The sequence below is a fragment of the Zootoca vivipara genome, chromosome 8, assembly GCF_963506605.1.
Source record: "Zootoca vivipara chromosome 8, rZooViv1.1, whole genome shotgun sequence".
Taxonomy (NCBI): Eukaryota; Metazoa; Chordata; class Lepidosauria; order Squamata; family Lacertidae; genus Zootoca; species Zootoca vivipara.
This window is the reverse complement of record NC_083283.1, coordinates 47,829,067-47,850,353: the sequence shown is the minus strand read 5'-3', so window position 1 is coordinate 47,850,353 and position 21,287 is coordinate 47,829,067. Positions and strand designations below refer to the sequence as shown.

At 39.0% G+C, this 21,287-nt stretch overlaps 1 protein-coding gene across 15 annotated transcripts in view; it reads right to left on the bottom strand.

Moving 5' to 3' along the window:
• Positions 1-21,287, bottom strand: part of PTPRM (protein tyrosine phosphatase receptor type M) — a 412,071-nt gene that overhangs the window by 236,651 nt on the left and 154,133 nt on the right. For all 15 annotated transcript variants that reach the window (XM_035125987.2, XM_035125998.2, XM_060277900.1 and 12 more), the window contains exons 5-6: positions 20,052-20,167; positions 2,989-3,163 (exon numbers count right to left, since the gene is read on the bottom strand). In XM_035125987.2, the coding sequence (XP_034981878.2) occupies positions 2,989-3,163; positions 20,052-20,167 (291 nt within the window). The remainder of the gene's footprint in view (positions 1-2,988; positions 3,164-20,051; positions 20,168-21,287) is intronic.

Here is a 21,287-nt window from a genome sequence, read left to right as displayed (position 1 = left end):
CAGCCTGTCTGCTTGTGTGTTCAAGAGACTGAAGATGAGCTCAGCAATAAGTGACTAGAAGTTTTATTATGCTCAGCTGAGGAGAAGAGATACTACTGCACGAAAATCCAAAGATCAGACGCCTCCTTGTCTGTGAATGTTGGATTTCACTGTGGTAGAATATGTACATATTAGGACACTGATGAGTTGGAGACGAGGAGCAAAGTGTTGTAGGGCTAAGCAAGCTGCTTGAAGCTCTAACCAACGGATGCTCATTGATGCTTCTGTTGGAAACCATAGGCCTTGGATGCTTAGATCTCTGCAGTGAACTTCCCTGTGAGGCTGGCATCCAGGGTGATTGTTGTTGTCAGTGGAACATGAAAAGGAGAACCCCTATGTAGGCTGGATCATACTGTCCACCATCTGGCTCAGTAAAAGTGGTGGGGGAGTTTAACGTGCAGTTGTCTGCTCAATGCAATGTCTTTCTGGATGGGTACTAGAGCGTTGGAGAGGGTGGGTGTGGTGCCTTTGCTCACAGAGTTATATGTGCCACTGAGATTCACAGATCTAGTACCTGTGCCATAAACATGAGATCCACTTTCTTGGATTTGATGAGGGTCTGGACCTCTCAGCCGATCACTTCCTTCCTGGAGATCTATTGTCATGAGTAGGTTTTGAGAATGGAGATTTTCTTTGATAAACGAAAAGATTTCCATGTGTTCCCCATTTCCTTGCCTCCCCAGTGAAGCTACAGATAGCGAGTACTTCTGGTTTTAAACTAACCACAGCTTCCCATTACACCCAAGGTCCAGAGACTCTGGTTAGCTTAAAATTTAAATGGTTTGATAACAAGCCAGGATCATAAACCATTATTTGATATTGTCTTATTTCAATAAATAGTAATTTAAAACTAACCTGAGTTTCCCTGGAGCTCAGGCAGAGGAAAGCATGTCGCAGCCATGCAAGAAAAGGTAGTTGGAGCATATGAGACCAAGTCTCGTGCTGGCTGTTGCACATAACACAAAACAGTATTGCAAAAGTCCCACAGTGTACAGTACATAGTTTTGCTTATGCAGTAATTCCATGTAGGAAAAATTTTGTATGTGAATATCTCCGAAATATGTGAAGAAGTTCAAAATATGTGAAGTTCAAAATACATGAAACAATGTTTCAAAATAAGCACTAAGCCATTATATCAAGCCTAAAAAAAAGAAAGCCGTAAATGTGCACATACTTTTAACTCCCTGATAAATATATATTTAAAACACATATGTTATTGGAAGGTGGGATGCAATTTTCTGTAAAACACACTTTTAAAAAAGGAATGTGTAATTGCCTATCAGTAACAATGCAAATGAGCTTAAGTATATCATAATGTTGTTATTTAAATATAATCTGTTCCAAGGTCAGTACACTGTTTAAAATGGGCTTTTTAGGTCACAAGGAATGGCCCGCATGAGGTCTCATAAAAGCTACGGCACAAGCAAAGGAATTACCATAATTACTTCATCACACTACAAGTAGCTAATGGGATTACACCCTAAGGGTAAGCAATTATTCACCATACACAGTGCTGAGAGGTGGATAAGACCAAATATTATAAGGATATAATAAATAAATTCACACATGGAAGGTTCAAGGTCAATGGTAGTAAATTGATACAAGTTTTTAAGAAAGCTGAATCTGAGGACTCTTTATTTCTCCTCATTTTTCATCAATATATAGCATGCCTGTAGATCACTTCCTTTCCCCCCTCATTATTGCCCCACCCCTGTGTACTATATATCTGCTTCTGAATGATATGTTCTTAAGAATTTTAATTGAAAAACTTCTATTTTAGCAATACAGTTGTACATCAGTTGTCGAATGCCCCTACATATGTGCCAGAAATGTTCATTCCGCTTCTGCTTGTATCTTATTTTTTAAAAAGCCTAATTATGTGTGGAATTATACTAACTATACACCCCCCCAATATGTGTAAAATATGTGTAAAAAAGAAAGGTCATAACTCATTCTGCAGCATAATTTTATAATTATAAAGGGACCCCTGACCATTAGGTCCAGTCGTGACCGACTCTGGGGTTGCGCGCTCATCTCGCATTATTGGCCGAGGGAGCCGGCGTATAGCTTCCAGGTCATGTGGAATGACAAAACCGCTTCTGGCAAACCAGAGCAGCACATGGAAACGCCGTTTACCTTCCCGCTATAGCGGTTCCTATTTATCTACTTGCATTTTGACGTGCTTTCGAATTGCTAGGTTGGCAGGAGCTGGGACCAAGCAACGGGAGCTCACCCCATCACAGGGATTCGAACCGCCGACCTTCTGATCAGCAAGCCATAGGCTCAGTGGTTTAACCCACAGCGCCACCTGGGTCCCCTTTATAAGTATATCAAGTATATAAGTATATCAAGTATATTTTATACAGTTATGTGCACAGTTATATGTATTTGTTTATGTACTGCTCACTTTAGGAAACCTAGGCTATATATGCATCTAATAGGCATACAGAATTATGTATATAATAATGCATATAATGATTAATATAATATGTGAGACTTGTTCTGTATTTTTAGTGGAACAGAGGGGCTCGCTTCTTGTTGAGATTAAGGAACAAAATCAATGTTAGTTGAATATAATTTTATGGTCCATTGGCCACAAATATAGAGTTGCAAAATGTAAAATGCGTAAGATTGTTAAAAGAGGAGGTTAAAAAGAAAAAGCAATCATAAAATGTCTAAGGGAAGTTGCAATGTTTAGACATTTTGCAACTTGCTTAGTAATTTAAAAAAATAGAGCCTTCCAATAAAATGATCAACAGACTCTGAAGACTGTCCTAGGAAGGACTGTGTAAGGGGATATATCTGAGTTTCTCTAGCCACCATTTTAAAAAAAGAATGTGACACTGGCTACACCTCTTCATTATTATAGGAGCAGTACGTGTTATTTACAGGAGCTCTGTAATAACTTAAGATAGTACTCTTCTCATGCACGCATCCATTCTGAAATACCTTTAACGATCAATTCTGCATAATTTGATACTCCAACTCCTCCTTCTGTGCGAATCATGCAGCGGTAATTGCCTGCATCTCGTTTGGTAGCATTTACCACACTGAACGAAGCTACGAATCGCCGATCATTAAAAACTTTCATATCCTTCAGAGGTGCATCCCGTACAAGCAATCCCTAGTGAAAAACAAATTAAAAGTTTACTTTTGATGAGGGGAAAAAAAACTATTGTAAAGTGATTTAATTTCTCCAATACTTTTCTACCCCAGTGAAACTCATTTGGCAGTAGGGATGGAGGAGGAATTCATTTGGTCCACACCTTGAAAAGCAGACCACCCCAAACTTGTTTACAGATCAGAATTCAACTCTTGATGTGAACATTTCATGCATTCTTTCAAAACACACAAACCATAATGGAACATAATGGAACCAGGGCTCCCCCCCCCCCAAGACGGAACTCAACAGTACGCAGTTCCAGCATGTCTCGGGTGGGCACCATTGCCATTATAAGAGAGCATAGGAGGCATTCATGGTGAGTTCCAGAACCTCTTTTTCTAGAAAAAAAATAGCACCGAATGGACCTATTTGGTGGTAGCAGCATGAACCATGCACAGTTTCACAATCTAGGTGTGGCTTGTCATGTGTACCCCAAACAAATATGAATGACTATAAATCCTTCCCATAGCATAAGTATACTCTTGGCTTCAATATATTTGAAATTATGTGACTTTAAATGCTTTTCAGTATTTCTACTTTTGTCCTCAAACACAAATGAAATTACAAAAACTTTGCTTGACATCTAACCTGCCTGCCTTTATGAAGTGGAAAGAGCAAGCCCTGATTCCTATACCAGAAAGCAAAACATAAAACCTATTAAGGAAATGACTGAACTCAAGTTTGTTAATTACGGTGTTCAGATGTCAACTTGTTGAAAGTAACCTTAACATGCTATTTATAGGTTTTTCGAAAGCTCCAAATAATGTAAACATTAAACTGACTCTTGTACATAATTCATGAGGCAAAAGTCAAGGTTAAACAGAGCATTATGCCAAAGTATCTGGATATTAAACAGTAAATAACAGATTTTAATTTCTTTAATAAGTACAGCAATAATGAAGTCATTTAACTTTTACAAGCGGTTTAATGGCATGCCCTTATTTAAGAAACAGTTGGAATAAACAGGAGTAAAATAACTTTAAAAGACATAGTTTGCAAAGTTCAAGATGAAAAAGGTTGCAATCATGCCAATGATTACCTGGGAGCTATCAGAGCTGAATATTTTATTTGTTATGTGTTTATTTGTGTTTTTACTTTTTTCCACCAGTATTAGCACAATGACACTCACTTCCTATACATTTCTAGTTGCAATTTCTGCTTTTAACCTATGCAACCTTACAAAGCTAGGAGAGGGTGGGAGGGTGGCAACATTGGAGAGGATATTTACAGTTACAGCCCCACCCCCCACAACACCTGTGGAATGTTCTGTACAGTCTGAGGAAGAAAAACGTTTTTGTACAACCAAGTTATGTAAATGAATCCTGACAACTGCAGCATATGACCACCGTCCAAAGAGCACAATGTCCCAACATTTATGTGAACTCATATACTGTATTCATATTTCTACAAGACAGCACCAGCAATGCTATCTGACAGAACTGACCACCAACAAATGAGGGTTTCTGATATGTTTTCTCCAGTCGGACCAGCATTTCTAAAATGCAGAGAATCTACTTTACTTGAGTGTTCAACAGTAAAACAGACAGAATATTTAGAAAAACGAGGGGGGAAACAGAACAATGATCACATATTCACAGTCTACTCATATTTTGGACACAATGGACTTCATACTTCTTAGCAGAAGATCATGGATGACAGAGATTTTGAAGACTCATACTCATTAGCTATGTTAAAGACACATGTGCAGCCGTTGAATGGAACTCAAGTTCCAATTTGCTCAGGCAAAACTGATGCAGTGAAATTGGCCTGACTTCAATGTAGATTTTTAAAATCTACATTGGTGCATTTTATATATAGCAAATTATCATTCAACTTGTTGATCAGTGAATGGAAGTGATTGTGAATGGGTCACTGTGAATACTTTAATATGCACCTTAAGAAGTGGAAATGCCTGCGGATCTGATTATAACAAAAAGCCACACCATAGGAAGTCCAAGGTCTGCAACACACACACCATTAAAGCAACATGCACTGTATAGCATATAAATGCAGCTAATGTGTCCTTTTCACAATAAATGGGGGTAGCATTGGATGGTTATCACTGGCAACCAGAAAAGGAATAACTTCTTTTTTAAAAAATGGGATGCATGCTTAAAATGTGCTTACAGAAGACAACTTTCAACAACATCATCAATCAGTCAGTCAGTCAATCAATCAATCAAAAAGATATTGTACTGTGATGTGTGGTGGGCAAACTACAAATACAACTTTTGAAATTCGCATCCATTTCTTTTTGTAACGCACGAACCTACAGTCATGAAAAAAATGATTTAGAGACCACAATTCTACTGTATGGAATTCAATGTGTGTGTGCATGTGCAAGACACACAACTACAGTACTACACTTTATATTCTACTGTAAGAAATTGCATTCTACGTGTACATTCAATGCCTTTACTTAAGAGTTTTCCAAAGCTTAACATTCCTGTTATTTTAGGATGTTGTGCATCGTTTGTATATATGAGAACGCACATATAAGTTATAGAAATATATAGTTGCTTCTGTACTCATAACATATTTTAGCATTCGCTAACAAATTCCTTGACTCAAAAAGCCACAGAAATACAAGATGCATTCTCATAAATACATTTCCATAGACACCTGTGAATGCACATCTGATATCTACAGCCCTGTAAAAAGGATATTCTTAACATGATTTTCAGTTTACTTCTCAGTAATTGTAGCTAGCACCTCAACCATATGCACACTTGGCCTTGAATGCAATTGTGACAGCTGCTGGAGTGTGAAGAGAACAGGGGTAGCGAGAACTCTTTACACCTCAGTTTTAACTGATATGCTCCTGTAATATGCTAACTTAAATGGAGAAACACTAGTAATAATTTTAGTGCTCACAGAGGCATGAAAGAAGAAAAGTCAGTGCATGTGATTTACTGTGCCTGATAAATCATGTTGGTACCATAGAGGTACATTAGGAAAGGTGGCAACCAAAAAAGTAATCACCCACATCTGAAGGTTATCTCAAACTCACTGAAGGGAAAATAATACTTCCTTTTTATCAATATATATTAAACAGTATCCTTGGAGCATTCGTTTTATTCCCTGGTGTGATTTAAACAGCTCCAGTACGTTTAGATTAGTGATGAGTGAACTCTACTTAGCTTTCCTCTTGATCTACTCATTATCTTCTGAGCTTTTTACTGAAAGTTCTTTGAGAAAATCTGGAATGCTGGTACACCTGGATGAGCCCCCCACTAGCCCTCCATGGTTCTCCTTCCCGAACAGGGGTGTGTGTATGTAAGAATCAACAGCTGTGAGGACTAGCTGGCAAGCAATGGCATGAGTCTTCCGGGCCATTTCCATAATGCCTGGATGTATCTAAGCCTATTGAGGAATATATTTTTCCTGCTAAGAATGGAACACAACTGTAATATCAAAGCATTCTGGTTCAATTAATTGGGCGGCAAGGTGTTTGCATGTATCTACAGCTCTTGCCACTTATTCAGGAGCAACCTGGCCTTAAAAATGAAGTGTCATCAGGCAGCCCTTCCTGCTGGTTTCCCCACATGTGCCCTTTCTAAATTTGTTTGGCAAATGAGTAGTTAGCAATGACAGGCTGGTGGTGAACTCAGAACAACCTGCACCAGATTGTTGGTTGTAGTGTTGCTGTTTTTGCCTCTAAAGCGCTTGAGTTGGTCATCTGAGCAAACATTTATAATATTACTAGTAAGGGTATTGCATTCATACCATAGAGGTCACTTCTTATTCAAGAACTGCAAGCAGTAACTTTGTTTGAAATTCACACACAATCTAAATCAACAATAGTATATCCAGTAGTGTTAATACCCTCACCTACCGTGTTTCTCATATTATAAGACACGTCTTATATTTATTTTTTCCTCAAAAAAAACACACTATGGCTTATTTTCAAGGGATGTCTTATTTTTTTCCTCCTCCTCCTGCCGCGGCCGGCATTGCTGCTGCTCCTATCACTATGTCTTATTTTCGGGGTATGGCTTATATTCCTCGAATGCTTAAAAATCCTGCTACGGCTTATTTTATGGGGATGCCTTAAAATATGAGAAACAGGGTAATTGCTTTACAGAATTCACGATTCAATTTTTATGATTGCTTCCCGAGCTACTTTCTATAACCAAGGGAATATATATATATATATATATATATATATATATATATATATATATATATAAAATTTACACATATATTAGCATTTCCACCAACCAAAAAGACCACCTTTGTAAAATATTATTTCTAAGGTTACTTTGTCCCAACTGGAAAAAAATTAGTTCAATGGTGCAATATAAAAACAATACTAGTTTGTTATAAATGGGCATACTCAGAAGCATTTGTAGAATGTTTAGTTATTCAGGCTTCTTTCCAGTTCTCTATGTTTGGTAAAAATCGGCAAAGTGACTCTCTTAAATCTATTTTGCATTTCTGCCCTTAATCTGCATAACTGCATCTTGCAGCTGTCGTCATTGTGGATTATTAGATCATAAATTACACCAAATTAAGTACCTTTGGAAATATCCCTATTGTAGTGAATCCTAGTAACTGATTTATTACTTATTTTTTCTAGCTGCTTATCCAATTAGCGTAAGAGTGCAATTCAAAGCTATTAAATCCAATGGGAGTTTCCCCACTGATTTAAATGGGATGTTGATTGCATCCCGCATTAGCTGCAGTTCTCAATTTCTTCTATTTTAAGCCTAATTTGTGACAAGGGATTCTTCTCCAGTTCTAAGATAAGTTGTTGCATAACTGTTTTATTAATTCTTTGACCGCCTTTGAAAATAAAAGGTTGGACTAATGATTTTATTATACTTAAACACTTTCTTCCCATTTTCTTTATTTCAATAGTTACTGTGCTGCTTCATGGAATATCTGAAAACTAACTGCACATGTAGGCAACACAGTCTGCAGATTACAATCTGCCCACCAAGGACAACTTCACCAAGTTACTAGCTGTGCAGCGCAGCGCAGGTTTATGTAGGTTATTTGGGATACAGGATATAAAACTGCACAGCATGTAATATCTACACTGCTTATTTCTCAGATCAGACATGTGTTTAATCCAATGCAATTTCAATACCCATTTAAGAAACAGATCACACTGCATATGGGCACTTTAATTTGCTGTCAATAAATACAACTTGAGCACAGCTGCATCCAACCCTTTGAACCAAACTTACACAAAAGTGTGATATTACCATATTAATTATATAGTACTTATGGAGCTCTCTGTGTCCTTCCCATGTAATGTACATTCTGTACGTTTGGGAATCGCAGAATCAGAAGGGACTGAAAGAGTAATCTAGTTCGACCCCCTGCAATGCAGAAAGCTCTCTCTAAAGCTCTCTCCTCGGTTCTAATCGAATTCAAAACGTATGTGTACATATTGGGCTTAAATATCAGAGTAGCTACATAGCTGATAGTTCTTGTACCCATTTTTAAGACTATGGCACAATATAACTTCATCTCTCTTTATCAGTTATGGATTGCCCTCCAACCCCCCAGAGCAGATTTTGAGATGAACGGGGGCATTCATGAAGAGGAAGGGGAAATTATGTTGTGCAAATGAAAATCCCTGCACTAACAGAAGTACTTTGTTGGACACTGCCCTTAAACAGGAAAAAATGGTGCAGGAATACCCAAAATGACTACTCATTACGGAGCATCATCTTTCGAACTATGGTGCACCTGCTTTTCTGAATGATTTGCTAACAACAACCTGTTCCTTTTATCACAAAACACAGCATGTTTTGTTAAATGTTTTGGATGATGACAAAATATTCTGCTTTTAAATCTGTTTATCCACAAAAGAGGTTTGGTTTAGCCAATGAACCTTTAACAGCAGATAAACAACAGATGTACTGGAAGATTTTCTCAATTTTGCTTCCAAAAATTATTTTATTTTGCCTGTCCATTCAAGTGGCAAGAAAAGGATAAGCACCTTTTCAGAAAATGCTGTAATACAGCTCCAAAGAGGGGAGGGTGGGGATCACTTGGAAAGGTAAGAGAGAAACACCTTTTCCATAAAATACTTTCTTCATTAGAGAATAATTTGAAGTATTCTACAGAACAATTGAAACACTGTCCCCTTGAGTCTCCAACAACTCCTACTGACAAAAAAATAAAATAATATTCCTGGCACAAGAAGAATAAAAAGAACAGAAGGCATCGGAAAGCTTTTACTACCTCTATGTAATTCTTCATTGATGTGGTAGTTCCTCTTCATTTTGGTAAAGTTTTATTTTTAAAAGCAACTCAACACCTCATTTCAACAGAATCAGAAATCGCATCACTGTCTTTTAGTCTCCATAGGTTTTAACTGTACTGTAATATCTTAGATGGCATTTTATAACTTGTGAAGCACTAATTCCGTTTCTAAATTGTATCTCATTATAGAGCTCAGATATGTCCTTGACCAACACTGTCTGTTGACTCCAACAGCACCTATATACTCAAAGTCAAAGCCCTGCATGTGGTTTGTATAAATCTGCATGGAATTACCAACATGGTAAAAATTACTGAAAAGGAGATAAAGAGAGGATGGGAAATGACTGATGTGTTAAAGGACAAGTGGCTAGTCTAAAAGGAGGCTAAATTAGAGAAATATGGATAAGAAATAAGGAAGGTGGCACAATTTCCAGCAATTCTTTCTCCCCTCTGCATCCTCCTCAAAATCTGCTCTGTATGATTAGGTTATGCTCTAGGGAGATTTTGTGGGAGTGCAGGGGGAGTGAATTTCCAAAAATTGCCCCTCTCTCCTGTGATAGATAATAATATATAATAATAATAATTTATTATTTATACCCCGCCCATCTGGCTGGGTTTCCCCAGCCACTGTGGGCGGCTTCCAACAGAAATATTAAAACACAATCATTTATTAAACATTAAAAGCTTCCCTAAATAGGGCTGCCTTCAGATGTCTTTTAAAATTAAGATAGTTGCTTATTTCCTTGACATCTGATGGAAGGGTGTTCCACAGGGCAGGTGTCACTACGGAGAAGGCCCTCTGCCTGGTTCCCTGTAACTTCCACTTCTCACAGAGAAGGAACCGCCAGAAGGCCCTCGGCACTGGACCTCAGTGTCCAGGCAGAACGATGGAGTTGGAGACGCTTCTTCAGGTATGCCTTCCATCAGCAGAGAGGAAGCACTGGATATCACCCACTGACTGACATATAGTTCTTTGAGGTTTATCTAAAGTGTAGTTTCACCAACTTACAGCACAATTCTATACATAACTACTCAAAAGTAAGCCTTGGGGCTTGATCCCAAGAAACTGGATATAAGGCTGCAGTTGAATATCATATTATTGTTGTCATTAACTTCTAAAAGGGGGTAGTACAGACTTTCATTTTATCAATTAAATAATTAATAGGGTGCTCTTCCAAGTTTTAAAGATATTTGTGTGAAATTTGGTTGCTTGCATTTCAATTTCTCTGAGCGTTGGCTGAAGCTTCTTCTGTTAACTGGGCTTAGCTGTTAGGTTTTGGAACTGCTGCCCAGCTAATCTTCTGCTTGTAAGATTTCATACATTCTCAGTAAAACAGCCCCTGCTCACTTTGGGCTCCAACATATTGGGAGTGTTGGAAAACCTACATTCAGGATTTACACATTGATAGAAACTTAAAGCTAGGAAGTCCAATTCTCCAATAACATTTACAGTTGTCCACATGGTAGACAGAGTTTGCTGTTGATCTGGATATCTCATTTACATGTTAATATAATGCAAGGTAAATGATTTGCTTCAGTGAAAGATTAAAACACGGAAGTAGAATGTGCTATAATGATACAAACCCTTTAAATACAGTGGTCCCTCGACTTACAAATTTAATCCGTTCTGAATGCACATTCGTAGGTCGAAAAGTTTGTAAGTCGAAAAAAGCGGTTTCCCATAGGAAATGCATTGGAAACGGAAAAATTCGCAAGTCGAGTAAACCGCATCTAAAATTCGTAAGTCGAGAAAACCCCAACTAAACCGCAACGGTTTTCCTTTCGGATGTCAAAAAAACGTAAGCGTGCGGCCATTTTTTTCCATTCGTAACTCGAAATTTCGTAAGTCGAGGGACCACTGTACTTGAAGAAAATGCTATAGAGTTTTTATTATGAATGTGAAATGCATGAAAATGCAAAAGTATTTAAAAAACTTATTTCTTATTCACTTCCCACAGATATGGAGTCCAGGCAATTCTTTTAATCATTAATCTTGCTTTATGTTATGCAACCTCTGCATTAACAAAACACTTTTGTATTTTGGACAGCCTTCTTTTTTCTGTGTAAATTTATAAGCATGATTATGATGCCAGATTAATGGTGTTCACTGATCGCCACATTCTTTTATAACTTATCTTGCTCTTCATTCCTTTACTAAGTGGAGCCTTTTCACTGCTCATGGGTCACATACACTAAATAAACAGCAGTGTATTAAAACAAGTGGAGGCTGCAATATGAAATAAATAGTAAAGCCACTAGGCCACTAGAGAGTTTCAAAGTGGTAGCAAGAAATAAAAGCTCAGACAGGCTGACAAGCCATGGAAAGATGGTTCAGTAACTCTGATCAGCAGATCCAGGTAGGTAGCCGTGTTGGTCTGACGCAGTAGAAATATATTAAACAAACAAACAAACTGTCCAGTAGCACTTTAGAGACCGACTAAGTTTGTTCTTAGTATGAGCTTTTGTGTGCATGCACACTTCTTCAGATACAGTACACAGATAAACAGCAGAGGTAGTAAAAGTGGCAACACTAACTTTAAATAGTATTGTAATAATAATAATAATAATAATAATAATAATAATAATAATAATACACCACCTACCTAGCAATATTGGAGCGTTGAACTCTTTAGTATGTAAATCCATGAAGTAAAAGTACACACAGTACCAATTAATTTTTCCCTGAATTATCACATCTAATGAACAAAAAGTCCTCATCGTACAAGGATTGCTTGGCTAAGAAAGCAATCCTATACACAAAATGCTAGCAGTAAAGGAAGGCTGTGTAAAGTAAACCAGCATAAAGTTACTCCACATCCAAAACCCATTCAACAATTGCTGGTCATACTTTGCCTAAGCCTGGCACAGGGAAAACAAGCCTTTTAAATAGTGTTGATGCTTGGTTGCCAGGTCACATGACTGAGCTGAATTGACTTAGAATCCAGCCAAAGTCTCCCCTCTCTGGTTCTACTCCCGGAATGTTCCATTTTGAAGGACTTACGCTGGACTCGGCTCAGTCAGTTTCTGTTCAGCTAAGTGAGCCCCATTTGAGCCATGATGAGCATGTTGGCTGTGCCAGAGTTGAGAACTAAACATTGACTGAGCCTGGGTGAGCTGGGAATCTCCCATTTCAGACAGAGATCTGCCGTATCTTAAGATGCCCAGAGGATCTTCAATCACTTCAATCAGGTATAGGCAAACTTGGCCCTCCAGATGTTTTGAGACTACAATTCCCATCATCCCTGGCCACTGGTCCAGTTAGCTAGGGATGATAGGAGTTGTAGTCCCAAAACATCTGGAGGGCCGAATTTGCCTATGCCTGACTTCAATCAATCATCCATTTTATTTGTATGCCGGGCTTTCAAAGTTCAAACCATGCTCAAGGTGGCTTACAACGTATTTTAAAAATCACAAAAAAATAAGAGCAACGAGAGTAACAGCATAGCTGCCAAGTTTTCCCTTTTCTCGCGAGGAAGCCTATTCAGCATAAGGGGAAATCCCTTTAAAAAAGGGATAACTTGGCAGCTATGAGTAACAGCAATCCCTTCCCAACAGAAACCTCTGAACAATACCCCAGCCCAAAATTCTGTATAGCAGCCTCGGCTTTTGTAGCTGGAGTCAGTAATGGCCCCACCCTCCCAGGCCAGGTGGGAAAAGGCCTGCAAGGCAAGGAGCATGTCTTCCAGGCCTCCCAGCCAGTAGGATTGCCTACTGAAAAAGGAGCAAAGTCAGGTTTGTTTGTTTTTGAGTTTCCCTCATCTTACATGCATTTGACTTTCACGATTTCAACCATAGGCAGTTGAAGGTGGGCTGGTTGAAATTGTGCAGGTCAAGTCGTAAGCAAGGCAGAGAGCTTAGAAACTCTTTCTGTGCTGGGTACTCTTGGGGTTAACCAATGTGAAAAGAGCGTTGAAGCTCTCCACTTTGCTTGCTGGGCAATGTGCTGCTCATCACAGCGGTTCTGGAAGGCTTTAGGGTGCTCTCATGAGATCTCACACAAACATTCCTTGCTTTCCAGAGTTGGTGTGGCAAGGTGGCCTTGCCTAGGAAGCAAGGCCGGAAGCTTAATAATTCTCTCTACACCATATAACTTAAGTGGACAAAAGGCAAAAAGAGCTTTTATTTTATTTTTTCAACATACTTTTTATTAATTTTACAAAATACAAAAAAAAAACGGTACATACATAAACACCTTTTCCACCTCCTTCCTACCCACCCACATGGGTCCTCCCCTGCCACAGAAGTATCCCATGTATGTGAACAGTCAGAGATGGTCCATTTTATGCTTGGATTTCTGTCCTCCTCCCCCTCCCCTGACCCCAAAGCCCCCCCCCTGCCACCAGGGAGCTCCAGCAAACCAGGGCAGTACGCAGGAGGCCATCCATCCAACCATCTATTGTCATACCAAAAAAAGAGAAAAATAGAAATAGGAAAAAAGAGAAAAAAGAAAGGGCAAAAAAAGAGAAAAAAACAATACAAAACAGAAAAATTTTTCTTACATTCATAATTGTAAAACCATATTTTGTGGGCTTCCCCTCCCCCCCCTTCCCCGGTTTTCATCCCTTTTTTATCATCTGCAACAGTTTCTTACTTTATAAAAATACACCTTTGTATCTTATACAACTTATAAATCAATTGTTAACATTTTCATCTAATATTCAAATCACTGAAAAATCAAAGTCCCATTTTATCTTCCCGTGCCTAATTTTTACTCCCTCTATAAGCCTCCATATTTTCACATTTTTCCAAAATCCATTCACTTTTAAAACTATAACTATTCTCAATTTAACCTTACATCCCCGATTACCGGCTCCACCCCCCCAATCCAGCAAATTCCATAATCAGCAGACCAGTTATAAACCTGTTAATCCATCCTTATAATCACAACATCACTTTCCCTTCACCCCACCCCCTGTTTACAGTCTTTTGCCATCCAGGCCACCATACAGGACCCCTGAATTTCTTCTCTTCTCTGCATATTTTTTCCTTCTTCCCTGTGGGCGTTCTGGAGTTCCAGTAATACCAATCGTGCCCTCCTCAAAGGCAGGGCACTCCATCCAACTTTTTGTAGAGTAAAGTCATCATTTTTTTCGTGGTGTGTTTCATTTTGTGTTGAATCATCACAGTCCTCATCTTCATCTTTTCCTTCCAAATCACAGTCACCATCATTGTCATTCTCACATTCATCTTTTTCAGTGTCAAAAGCTTCATCTTCTAAAAAATCATATTCTGCCATCACCATCTGAAATTGTTGCTGTAACTCTTGCCGTCGTGTCTCCTCTTGACATAGTTCTATTCTTGTTTCCCACATTAAGGTCAAAACAGACCGCTGGAACTCAGGGGAACACTTTTTTGTTGACATAGTTCAATCCTGCCAAGGTCAAAACTTGTCACGTGGGGTGGAATATGATCACAGTTTATTTTCTCGACTCCATTTTAACAAACTGGCTGCATTCTTCAAGTCTTATTAACAATAAAGTTCAAACTCACATTTCACAAACATTTAAACCAAAAAAGAAATTCCACAAAGTCCAGAAGTACAAAGTGAAATAAAAATTGACTTATAAATCCTGATCAACTCACTGGGTTGTCTGGGCTGCCGGCTCCCGAGGAAAAGAAAGGTTTTTCTTAGTCTTTACCTCTTGCTGCAGGGCACTCACAACCACAGTCTCTCTCCCCTTTCACCCTGCATCAAAGGGGAGATTCTCTTTGATGCCTTTGAGGGATCCTTTTGAATTGCAAATCTTCTGTTTACGGCTTCGGGTTTCTATTTATTGTCTCTTTTATTGCCGTGGGGGGGTGGCTTCCTCTTTTCTCCCCTCTCTCCCAGATCCAAATTGTTTTATAATCCAAATCGTGAGGTTACTTACAATCTTGTTTCCAATTGTTTTATTTTCGGAAGAATCCAGCGCTCTCCGCCTTCGGCTTGAAGCTTCTCCCTGCTAGAATAACGTTGCCGCTCAAAATGGCCCCCGCGACTTCTACCCTCCTCGCTCCGGAGCTCTTATTAGAGCTAGCCGAAGGGTTGGGGAGTCCGGATTGGGGCTGTGCCGAGCAAATTTGCCCCCGGGACGCCCTTCCCGAGGTTCTAAGGGGCGCAGCGTCGCTCTCGCTGCCCTCCCCACTCCTAGCAGGGACGGGCCGTCTCGGAGACGAGACGAAACCCCGCCGATCGGCGCTGGCGCTGAACCCGGAAGCCCCGGCAAAAAGAGCTTTTAAACTCCTGGCCTGACTTTATGGACAAGGCCTCCTCAACACACCAACTCTGGGAGTGCTGGGGGTGCTCTCTGTCTCCCCCTCACTCGCCAGCTATGGGGCAGCTCCAAGTGTTTGACTATACAGTACACAATTTTTGCATAAACACATAACCCTTGGAAACAAATCCCAAGATAACACGAGGGATTACTATAAAAGCAGACTGGCCATTTTCTAAATAAATAAATAAGAAAGAAAGAAAGAAAGAAAGAAAGAAAGAGAAAGAAAGAAACCAAGGGAGAAAGAATAAATGCTGAAGTTGAAGCTTTTGCCCAGTTATGCTCCTCAGTTTTGGAACTGAGCAGTTTGTGGTCATTCAGCATAAATAATTTGACACATTCTCTGAGGCAAACTTCTTTAGTATCATTTCACATGATCCATAATACTATCATAACTGAACTCTAGCATATATGAAGCACTGGAAATCGGCAAACACAGTGCATGGGGATTGAAAACCAGCAGAAAAAGAAATATGAGAGGGAAAGGGTTATGGGTCTACATCTTTTTATTATTATTTTAAAAATAATCTTTATTTAAATCATTAAAATGCAATACATAGAAAAAAGAATATATCGTTTACACAAACATTTGTTAAAAAGAAATTAAAAAATTAACTTCCCAGTCACCACACATCACTTCGCTTCTAAATTCTCTTTAGTTTGCGTACCTAACCATTGCGTTACATCTCTAATTGAAATTGTACAATCCCTTGTTATTTTCCATTTTCCCATCCTTTTTACAACTTTCCCCATTACAACTTAATTTAGACAGATCATCAACTCCGTTTTTATATCCTTTTTCTTAAGATATTCCTCCACTACCCCCCATTACAGTTTAGATTTTTGTTTAGGAATATTCCTGATTGCAGTCGTCATTCTTTCCAAATTCATGAATTCTATTAATTTTATTTGCCAATCTTGGATTGTGGGCACCTCGCTTTTTCTCCATTTTGGGGCGATCAATAATCTTGCTGCCGCACATGCATACTTTTCCTATTTGCGGGCATGTTTTCTGGCATTATACTTAATAAAAGATATTCCGGTTTTTCCCCAAAAGTAATTTTCAGGATTTTCTTCATTTCTTCATATATTTCTCCCCAAAATTTAGAAATTTTCCTACAACTCCACCAGCAATGGAAATAATTGCCCCCTTTATCATCACATTTCCAACAGTTGTCTGATTGATTTTTGTATACTTTCGCTAACCTTTCAGGCGTCAAGTGACATCTATAGACAAGTTTCAACATGTTCTCTTTTATTCCCATGCTGGCCGTAAATCTCATTGATGCTTTCCACAGAATTTCCCATTGAGATATGTATATTGGTCTCCCCAAATCTTGGGCCCACTTTGTCATCACCCCTTTTATCTCTTCTTCTTTTAATTCCCACTCTAAAAGATACTTATATATTTTTGCTAGGGGTTTCACATTATTTTCAATTAGAATTTCCTGCAATTTTGATTTCCCTGATACAAAACCTAGTTTGTTGTGTTCTTTAAAGATACTCTGTATTTGAAGGTATTGCAACCAACTGTTACAATGCACCTTGACTTCTTCATATGATTTCAGCCTCCATTCTCCATTTTTCCCTTACCAATATATCTTGGTTATGGGTCTACATCTTTGGGGGCAGTACAACTGAATTGTTTCAGCACTCTATTATAAGGTTCCCCATGAAACATCCGGTAAAGACCAGCAGGTTGTATCCAGTGAAAAACTCCTGCTAGTGCAAAGTCTTCTACTTGAACAATGGGACTTTCTCTTCCTGGCACAAATCATTTCTGGGTTTTCTCCCGACATTTTGGAATAGTTTGCACAGAGAAGAGGCAGAAGTCCTTGCATAACGTGATGATTTTGTTAGATGCCACTGTAGTGGCAGTTCTTATACTGTATTTTTAAAAAAGATAGTGATCGTACTTGGGTGATTTGCTAAACGTTCTCTCTTGCACTAATGTGTGTGTGTGTGAACCATATTACAGGATATATAAATTCTAAGGCAGTCTACATTATAATCTATTTGTTTAGTTTTCCAATTTAAACTTAATACTGAAATGGATACAACCTATGCTGCCCACAAATGCAATAAACAAAAAGAGATGGGCGGCATCTGTTAATTGTAAACATCACTTCTGGGGGTATCACTGAATTTATTTTTGTATTATACTTACACTGAAGCTTCTGCTAATGAGAATGTTTAATTCCTGGTGCATACTATCTAGCCAATGACCTTTTAAACTTAAACGATGGTGACAATAAGAGAAAAAGAACAGATATTGCATTCAGCTGCATTATGCTCATGATTTCCTTCATTTGACTTCAACCTAAGGTTAAATTGATGCAGTTAGTGACAATTTGTCTTCACATTACCTGATGTGCTATAATCAAATCTCATGATTCATTGTTCATCTGAAAAGGTACAGGAGCAGATTAAAGTCATTACCTAGGATGACTTACCATGTACGGTAGCTATTCTTGGTTTGGGTTCCCTGTCCCCTTTTCCTTTCCCAACCATTGGGTGATCTAAGCGCTATGAATTTCTAAAATTAAATAAGCTGGCCTCCTCTTTAGGCATTTCTGTATGAGTTAATGTTATGTTTCTGGATGGAGGCAAAGTCAGATTATTATCCATTATGGCAGATTTCTATCATGGTACAGTAAATTACTTTAAAATCTGAAAAAGGAGTAGGAGAGAGGGAAAACCTTTGGTCCTCCACATGTTGTTGGTTTCCATGGCCGATGGTCAGGGATGATGGGATTTGTACAGACACAGGACCACAGGTTCCCCATCTATGCTTTAGAGGTTCAGGGAATAAATATGTAGCATCATTGCTATGCTTTATTGTGGATGAACTGCACTGCAGCCTTAAGGAACAGGTACATTTCTCCAAATGCAAGTGAAAAGAAGAAGGGACAAATTATTCCAAACTCCAAAAACAACATATGTTTCACATCAAAGTGAGGAAAGGTTATTTGCTAGGAGAACTTTCCTCCACTGATAGTGAATTTCCACATTGCTTTTTAAGCATTTCACTGACAGACTTCTCCATTAATTTGGGGAAGGGGAGTACAACACACACACACACACACACACACACCACACACACACCAGTCATACCTCGGTTTAAGTACATCTCGGTTTGAGTATTTTAGTTTAAGTACTCTGCGGACCTGTCTGGAACGGATTAATCCACTTTCCATTACTTTCAATGGGAAAGTTCGCTTCAGGTTAAGTATGCTTCAGGTTAAGTACAGACTTCCGGAACCAATTGTGTTTGTAAACCGAGGTACCACTGTACCAATGGACAAGAATATACATTACAATGTGATATTCTCTTTACAGCTTCCTTCTAGCCTTGTACTTCCCCTTTTTGTTCCTCAGTCACACCACCCTCCACACAATACAATGGGGCTGCACCATCCAAGCCCACCACACATTTGCATTGCGGCAAATGAAACAAAGGACAGCACTGATCTGTGGCCATCTAAGCTCAACACCATCAGTATTCTCCAACCTCCAGATGAGCAATGTGTCAGTAACCTACCGGTAGTATGGGCTTTGGGCAGGGAGGGTTTGCGGCTCACATCTCTTACTCACACAGTAAGCCCCAAAGTAATAAAAGCGATATGGTTAAAAAAATAGTTTAAATACATCAAAACTAGCAATTAAATTACCGTTTTCATTTACAGCATCCAATGCTCTGCATCACCTGCACCTTTGTTTCCAAAGGCCTGCCTGCCTGAATAGAAGCAGCAGCAGAAAAGGCTCTCTCTGTGGACACCCTCAACTGTGTTTCTGATATTGATGGGGCAGAGGGAAGGTGCTCACCTGAGGATCATTATACCCGGGCATGTTTGTATAGGAAGGTACTATGCTGCAAGCAGCCGGGGGCCAAGCCATATAGGGCTTTATAGGTCACAGCCCGCACCTTGAATTGTGCCTGGAAAGGGACTGGTAACCAGTGCAGTTGTTGGATCAAGGGAGGAACATGTTCCCTGTCACTGGCCCCTGTCAGCATTCCAGACCAGCTGAAACTACCAAACACTTTTCAAAGGCAGCCCCAAACATAACATGTTGACAAGATCCATTAGCAATGCTGCAAGCAAACAATCAAGGTTCATTATTAACAATAATAGTTTCCCCCTGTTCTTTTTATTCACAGGCATGCACATGAGCAAGAGAACCACATTTGGAGCTTATGTTTCACTTCTTAACACTGCAGGCGTTCCCACTGCCCAAGCTCTCTCCCAAGTGTATACGGTCTTTCTTTCGATGCCAGCACCAGTGTATTTTAAACATGTTGTTTTGAACATATCTTAAATACGCTGTATGTTACACATGCCATTGTACTGCGGAAAACAAAAGAGGGAAATCCTCACCTGTAGCCAAAGCCTATTTCCTGGAATGGTCTTGCCATTGGCAGTGCATTGGAAAGTAGCAAACTGGCCAGCATTGACTTCTACACTCTGGACGCGCAGGAAATGGGGTGTGCTGGCTGTTGAGAATAAAGAGAGAGGGAGGAAAGCATGCTATTAGCATTGTATTTTTCTAATTAACTTATCTGTTTGTTTTTTAAATGACAGCCATTTTAAATATTTCCTTAAGAGTCCCAAAAATGTGTACTAAAATATCTGACTTTAATTGTGCATAATATAATAAGTCTGTTTTACATTTCTAATATTACTTTCTTACAATAATCTAGGATATGACAAAATATAAAGGTGCTAGCTTATTGTTCCTACTAAGGAAATTATATTAGGTTATTAAGCCTTTGATAAAACGTTTCGATGTTTATAAAGGTTAGACTGAAATTTAATTGATATTTTGAACAAAACCACAGCAGATATTTATACTAGCTACTAGACAAGAACTGTACAAAGTTGTCAAGACAACTATTTTTAAGCCAGGTGTTTTATATGTATGTAGTAAATGTGATTTAGAGCAATTGCATGATATAGGGAGCAATCCTATATGCAAGAAGCTGATGTAAAGCATGTCATCAGAAATTAAGGCTGCATAAAGGCACACCAGGTCCAGACTTGTTCTGGACTTCCTCATAGCTCTAGCTTCTGTTATACATGGCACAATCTACCAAAGACTAAGGTGTACATAGGCTTAAATTCATTTAGCTCTACATTAGACTGTGGACATCAACAATTTGCCTAACAACTATGTACATGGACACCTTCATGTGTGAGAATCTATCAGTAACCAACTTTTCCATTTACTTTTACTTGTATTTTTGCTTTGCATTTAATTAAATGGCAGTGGGCTGCACCTAACACTGGCGTAAGTGTGGTTCCACTTATGCAACACAGCTTCCCCTTCCTCCTCCCACTTCACCACCCCACTTCCACATCTCATAACCCTCTGGAGCAAATGTTGAGGATGTGAAAGGGGGGAGAAGCAGAACTTCCATTGTACAAGTAGAAGTCTGTTTGCACAAGTGGAACGGCAGAGTTTGATACAATCCAGTCTTTCCACAAAGTGTCGTTCAGAAGCATATTAAAATGCTACAAATCTTGAAACAATGGCACCAAGAGTAAAGGCACCACAGAAAAGGAAATGCTAAAGATTAGCATCAACCATGGTGTGACAAAAGAAAAAAGACCTGT